At 45.6% G+C, this 7,157-nt stretch overlaps 1 protein-coding gene across 3 annotated transcripts in view; it reads left to right on the top strand.

Annotated features, from left to right (window-relative positions):
* Positions 1–1,212: 1,212 nt before the first annotated feature.
* The window catches only part of DPY19L1 (dpy-19 like C-mannosyltransferase 1), a 43,040-nt gene continuing 37,095 nt past the window's right edge, over positions 1,213–7,157 (top strand). The window contains exons 1-2 of one of the 3 annotated variants that reach the window (XM_062625525.1): positions 1,213–1,819; positions 2,626–2,694. In XM_062625525.1, the coding sequence (XP_062481509.1) occupies positions 1,528–1,819; positions 2,626–2,694 (361 nt within the window). In that variant the 5' untranslated portion in view covers positions 1,213–1,527. Of the gene's footprint in view, positions 1,820–1,964; positions 2,210–2,625; positions 2,695–7,157 lie in introns of those variants that run through there. The other 2 variants (XM_062625526.1, XM_062625527.1) reach the window with 2 other exon arrangements.

Genomic DNA, 7,157 nt, shown 5'->3' with positions numbered 1-7,157 from the left:
AAACATTTTGGAAAGAGTCCCACATCTGTTATGTCAGAGGAAAAGGGTGGAAAGGCCAGGAAAAATAAGCAAAGAGTGGAAAGAGGATGCGGAGAGAACTCAAACAGGTAGAAAACGTGGAAGAGAAATGAAGAGTGAGCAGGGGCAAAAAAAAGCCTGAAGACAGCAATGAAGGCTACCTGGGAGGCAACGAATGGGTATGGTCAAGAAAGAACTTCCGGGGGAAAAAAATAACAAGAAGTAAGGGAAGGAAGAGTGAAATGGATCCTTTTGGAGATGCTACAGTTAATGAAGAGGTTGTACCTGCTCTATTTAATCACCATTGTCAAAAAGTGGTAATTAGATTAATTAAGCCTATTGTGTGAGTCACTGTCTGGCCATTGTTGTGTGTTGAGCAGGACAGCACAGGTAGGAGGAAGAAAGAACGTTTTGTTGTAGCTGGGTCGTGTTCAGGTGTTGTGTTGTGTATTCACCACCCTTCAAAGAGCATAAATCCGTTAGTGCAGGAGCTACTACAGTGATTGTTGCTGTGAGGTACTGAGGATGGGTACTTTAGAAAAGTCATGAACGTTTCTTCATCAGGGACTGTAGCAATAGGACAAGGGTTAAAACTGAAACAGGGGACATTTAGGTTAGATATAGGGAAGCGGTTCTTCCCTGTGAGGGTGGTGAGGTGCTGGCACAGGGTGCCCAGAGAAGAGAAGCTGTGGCTGCCCCATCCCTGGCAGCGTTCAAGGCCAGGTTGGACGGGGCTTGGAGCAAGCTGCTCTAGTGGAAGGTGTCCCTGCCCGTGGCAGGGCTTGGAGCTGGATGAGCTTTAATCTCCCTCCCAACACAGTCTGTGATTCTATGATTTTGAGTTTCTAGGGCCCGTGTTGGTTGCATGCTGCTCGGGAAGGAAAGCGCTCCAGCAGCCCTGCCTCTGGTGGAGGCCACAGGGCTCGGTTACCACAGCACTGGCACACGGAGAAGCAAAACCACCTTTAAACTCCACAAGGAGGAGGAGGCGTTTTCTGTGGCCGGGCAGCACGGCAACAACAGAGCCAAGTCCCCTTCTGGCAGCGGGGGAAAGGGGGAGACACTCCAGAGCTCTCCCGTCTCCCTGCCACGGGTTCCATGTGACCGAGGCCATGCTTAGGAACGGGCAACGGAAAGGCGAAAGGGAAACCGCCTCTGGAGGGGGTGGCGGGGGGCCCTGCCTGGGGTTGGCGGGAACACCCCGCTCCCCGCCGCCGCCGGGCTGCGGGGCGGAGCGTGCGTGAGCGGCGCGGCGCTGGGAGCCGTTACCCGCCCCCACGTGGCCAACCGGGCGGAGCAGGCGGCGGCAGCGGCGGCGCAGCCCGGTGGAGTAGTCGCCACTTGCTCCCCTCCTCTCCTCGCCCCGTTACTACGAGCTCCGCCGGTTCCGTCTCCGCCCCCCGGCCTGCCCGGGGGTGGTGGGGGGAACCTCCTCGCTGAGGACCGCCCCCCTCGCCTCCTTCTCCGGCGCGGCACCCACCCCCTGGCCCCGGCGGGGACTATGCGGAGATGGTCGTCCTGACCCGAGGCAGGAACAAAGAGTCGCCGCCGCTTAAGCCTGGCCAGCAGCAGCAGTCTCCGGGCGCTAGCCCCAGGGGCGGCCGTGGGCGCCCGCCGCACTCGCCCGGCAGGCAGGTCCCCGGCGGGGCCCGCGCCATGCGGAAGGGAGGCGGCGGCCGGCGGGGAGCCAGGGGCGACCCCCAGAGACCCTGCCGGGAGGGGCCCGCGGCGGAGGGGCTGCGGGACGTGCTGGGCCGCGGGCCGCTGAGGCTGTTGCGCGGCTGCAGAGACCGGCTCGGAGGTGAGGAGCGGGGTGAGGGGGGAGAGCCGCCCCCTTTGCCCCCGCTGGGCCGGGGGGGCAGCCGTTCTGCACGGGGGAAGTGGGATGAGGCTCGCTCTCGCCTCCGTGCCTCTTTCCGGGTGCCAGTAGACTTGTCCGGCACGGCAGCCTCCGTGGTACGGAGTGGCTTCTCTCTACTGACTGGGGAAGGGGAGCGGCGGGACAGCGGCTCGTGGACACTGGGAGCGGCCATCCCCATGGCCTCACGCCGCCTGCCTTCGGCGCGGTTGTGTCCGGCACTGCCAGGGGGCAGCGGCTGGCGGTCGGCTGCTCCCCCGCCTTTGCCGGGCCCGTCCTCCAGCCTGTCACAACGGGAGGAGGTTAAAGCTGACAAGTCCCGCACCGGTATCGGTGAGAATCGGAGGCGAGGGATAGGAAAAGGGCTTGTTTTGACACTTAAGCATCCTTTGGGGGAGAAGTAAGCAACCCTCCCTCCGGTTTGTTTCTTGTTTAGAAAGCTGACTTTCCGTTTGAGCGAATTTGTCAATAACATACCTATGTAGGAATAATCCCCTGACAACTCGTTTTGACAAAGTTATTTCAGGATTTAAAAGCCTGATGATTTGAGTAGTCACCTTAATAGTCTGTCTGTGATGTTCGAAGCTTTTATGTGTAGTTACTAACTTGCTGCATGAAACTTCTTGCAGCGTTTTTGAAGTCTAGTCAAGCTTTTTAAACAGAAAGTTGATGCTGCAGAGTTTGAGCAGTTTCCCTTTTACAGAGGCTGTTTGTAATTGGTGCTTAAGGTATTTGTTTTCTTTTGGCAGTATTTGTGGATAACAGGAAGGCCTCCATCGTAAAAGCTGATAGCAAGATATGGCTCACTTTCCTTCTGGGTAAGTAGAAGGAAAACATTTGGGGGGGGGTGGGGGGTGGGAATACTCTTTACCTTTCTTACTCTGGAGTTGTAAACTGTATCAAAATGTCTTTCAAAATACAACTCTGAAAACTAAAGTGCATCGCTTGTGTTGAAAAGGGACAGAAAACTTCCTACCTCGTAACTTTTGTAAAACTCTTATTGTAGCAGTTGGTGTGGTATTGGAACGTTCGTAGGAAAGTAATTGTTCAGGTATTTATGGATCTCTCCTATCTAGTCATTAATTTCTAAGATTAAAAAAAAGGAAGCAACTCTTAATAAGTAATGTAATCAACACAGCATGTTTTGGAAGGGTTATTGGTAGGAGAACACAGAACAGTAGGGGGTTGTAAATTCTGATGTTATTTCAGAGTGAATAATAAAACGGCTAATAACCGAAGTCTTGGAAAAAGCACCAAAAAAATCTGCAAAATTAATTAATAAAATTAATAAATGTTAAATAATAACATATTTGGCCGATGTACAATTAGACATACTCTGAAAACTATTTTATTAAAAGACTGTCAGAGTATCCCAAAGATGCTGGTACTATTAATCACACCACCAGTAGTCCTTGTTGCCGAAGGGAGTTTCTTCAGTTTGATGAATTACATTGCAAAGCAGTAGCAGGGGAACAACCCTCAGCTTACAAACTAATTGATGATTAAACTGTTCCTGAATTGCTTTGCTTACCTTTGTTTATTCAGTGTTTCCTATGCTAGTAGTTACTTAAATGATTCAGAAACATTAAACTGATGGTCAGAACTGAAAAATGCTTTCCTGTGATTGAACTCGGAGACCTTTATCATTTCTGGAGTTGGAATTTGGCTGTGAAACCCAGATAACCAATTAAATACATCAGGGAGCACTTTATATTTTTAATAGGAGTAAACCCTTAATAGCAAAGTATGTAGTAGCATGCAGTATTGGCAGTAGCAAAGAATGTACCTATGCTAAATATGAAACAAGGGCCTTTGGTTTTAGTGGTGTTTAAATTTTTGCTGTTGTTTTGCTGAAGCTTTAAGGTCCAGATTTTTTTTTTTTTGGTAATGACCATTGAATTGAGGCCTTATTCTTGAAGACATCCTTTCTAGATTCTACAGAATCTTGCAGTGAAACATCTTGACTAAGCTGCAAAAGTAGTCAGCGCTTTCACATTCCTTGTTGTTCCCTCATACACTTCTGCTGTATTCCTACCTAGTCACTTTAGGGGTACTTGCAAAGCTCGTTTCTGGCATGTTTCACATCCTGTTGTTTTATGATGTGTCAGCATTTGTTGTTCTCTTGGTAAATGAGTTCTGTATATTATGGCTTCATTCTTCTGTATTTAATTTCCAGAATTAGAATGCTTTTAATATGCCATTCATATTACTTTCATTGGAATAGAACACAGGTGAAAATAGGAAATCGGAAGAAATAAACTATCAGATTTTACATAATAGCCCTAATCTGCAAAATTCTGATTGTACGCTTTGCTTTTAGGGATTCTTGGGTTGGGTGAGGGAATGGCATCTGCAAATTCAAGTACATAGTAGCTGTCCAAATCTCTGTAGCAATAGGACTCTAGTATTCCTCTCCTTCATTCCCTCCCCAGTAAGGATATTAATGAGATTGAAGGATAGTAATTTTAGAGAGCTGATTTGCGTGTTTTCCATCAGAATCTAGCTTAATGTAAGTCTGGATGCAATCTGTTTGAAAATGCCGATTTGGGCACATAGTGGAAGTCTATGAATTAAGCGCATTGTCTCTTGAAATGCAAGTAATTGCATGAATTGCTGTGTGATTATAATAGGTCTTGGTTTTATACTTATAATAGAGTGATATTGTGAAGTTTTATACAAATGTATATGAAATCCTCCAAAATAATTGTGAAAGTATTGACACTTAATGCATTGACTTTAAATAAAACATTTACTGAGGGGAAGAATCAGATTTAAATATATTGTTATCTCCGTGAAACAAGTGGTATGTTTGAATCTGGGCTGTAATTTCCATATTAATGGATCAGTTATTAGCAACAATAAAATGCTGTATATTTGGCTTATTTGGAACCACATGAATTTGAGATCATAAACAGTACTGGCAGTTAATGTGCATTTATTTTGACGTGTATTCTTAACTAACACATAATCTGTCTTAAAGTGAAAATTTTTTTTTATAGTTGGGATGTGTGTATGTGTAAATGTATTTCAGCATCTAATCTGGTTGGAAATCTTAGAAATGTTGCCAAGAAATTAAATAATGCCTTGTGCAAATGTGTAAACTCAGTAAGTACTAAGAAAGGTATGGATGGCTCTGTTTCTTTCCACACAATTACTGCAAAACATGTTTGTTTCTGGAATATGGTTTGCTGTGTTGCTGATGTAGCTAAATGGGCTTACCTTGAATTCTAGATCATATCTGTATTTGCTTTTCTAAAAAAGGAATTTGCAGTTCTCCATGAGAACTAAGGAAAATGTCCTTAGTATAAAAAAAAAAAAAAAAAAGAATCCAAACTCCTGAAACTTTCCTAAGACATTAAATTCCACTTAAAGTGAACTAAACTGAGCAATCCTTTTGTGATTTATTTTTATTCTAGAAAGCATATGTAAGAATGTAAAGTTCTAAATGAAAGCTTGTGGTACTCATTTTGTAACTGAAATTCGGGCTTCTCTTTGAGAAAACAAGTTTGGTGGCCAGCATGGAGCTGAAAAACTCTTGAGGAAGTTTCAGTATAGTATTGTCCAACCTCAGCTACTATATATGAAGCATGTAACTGAAGGGAAACATTGAATTGTAGAGGCAGGTAGTTTAGGGCTTGGTTTTGTTTTTTTTTTCTTTTTTTTTTTTTTTTCCCCTTTAGGTAATTCTGTTTTGTTGTTTTTCTCTTCCTCTCCTCCCCCCATCTTGCCCAGCTTCACTTCACACATCTTTGTGTACAAAACCTCAATGTTAAAATTGAGGTTCATAATGCATCACACAACATTTATGACCTGTGGTGACAATGATGACAGGTATTGCCAGCAGCAGCATTGTGGTGACAATAAGTACTATCAGCAGTAGCACTTCCAGACTCTGTGTTGCAGGAAAAAGTGGTTTGGGGGTATACATTGGCACATGAAGTATACCTTCAGTTCAGTCCTCTTCCACATAAATTTAATGGGTTTGCAGAGTTTTTTTTGTTGTCCCTGCTGCTTTCCAGAAACAGGCAACCATATGCAAATACTATGCAGTCTGAACACACATCTGTGTTCGTTAACTCTGACTATACTCTGCATCAGGGTGCAGGCAGCTGATGTATGTTTTACCTCTGTGCAAGCACCTTGACCCATCCTGTACCATCAGGGTGGCTGATGCTGTGTGTGCTGATCAGCACCGTGGAGAGTGATGCAGTGCTCAGCACCTTTGTGGCTCATGCTGGGTGTAAGGATGGTTGTCCCCTCCACTTCCTCTCTGCTCCATATAGCCTGTGTGAATAAGAGCGGTCTTCATTAACTGTAAAGGTTCTCTTGGATTGAAGGCAACAAGTCTAACTGACCTTTTTATGACACATAGCCACTGTGTGCTTAGAGAGCAACCAAGACATCTTCCAAGCAAGAGCAATGTGGTCCTTCTCAATGCCTGCCCTTTATAGAATTACAGACTGATTTGGGTTGGAAACAACCTTAAAGCCCAGCCAGTTCCAACACCCTGCCATCGGCAGGGACATCTTCCACTAGAGCAGGTTGCTCCAAGCCCCATCCAACGTGGCCTTGAACACTGCCAGGGATGGGGCAGCCACAGCTTCTCTGGGCACCCTGTGCCAGAGCCTCAGCACCCTCACAGGGAAGAATTTTTTCTTAATGTCTAACCAGAATCTCCCCTCTGTCAATTTAAAGCTATTTCCCCTTGTCATGTCATTACATACCCTTGTAAAAAGTCCCTCCAGATTTCTTGTCGGCCCCTTTTATATATAGGGAGACTGTTACCAGGTCTCCCTGAAGCCGTCTCTTCTCCAGGCTGAACAAGTTCAGCTCTTTCAGCCTGTCTCCATAGCAGAGGTGCTGTAGCCTTTGGAGCATCTTTGTGGCCTACATGTCCCTTTTGTGTTGAGAGCTGCAACACTCATGCTGTCTTTATTTCCATGGTGAGCTCTGGATGTGTTGTGAATACTGCCCAAGTAAAATCGAGTGGCTTCTGCTCTCTGCAGATCTTGTCATGCTCAAGAAAGAGACCTAGACTGTTTAGCCACCACTTTATCATCATTTGACTTTTCCATTTGTCCCTTAGACTGCCTTCCTTGTTCTGTATTTGTGTGACAACAGCACTGATAGTCTCCAAATGGATAAATGGAATGTAACTGAATACAGAGTCTACCTTGTTTAGCAATTATAGTCTCAGTTAGATTTGTTTTGGTTGTTGTGGTCTGTTTGGATCTGTCAAATTTACAGGACAATGTACTCTGTAAATTAAACTTTTATGAGC

Source organism: Pezoporus occidentalis, unplaced genomic scaffold (assembly GCF_034315485.1).
Source record: "Pezoporus occidentalis ecotype Australia unplaced genomic scaffold, CSIRO_AGI_Poc_V1 ctg28, whole genome shotgun sequence".
Classification (NCBI taxonomy): Eukaryota; Metazoa; Chordata; class Aves; order Psittaciformes; family Psittacidae; genus Pezoporus; species Pezoporus occidentalis.
The sequence above is the reverse complement of the archived record's forward strand: the minus strand, read 5'-3'. Positions and strand labels throughout refer to the sequence as shown.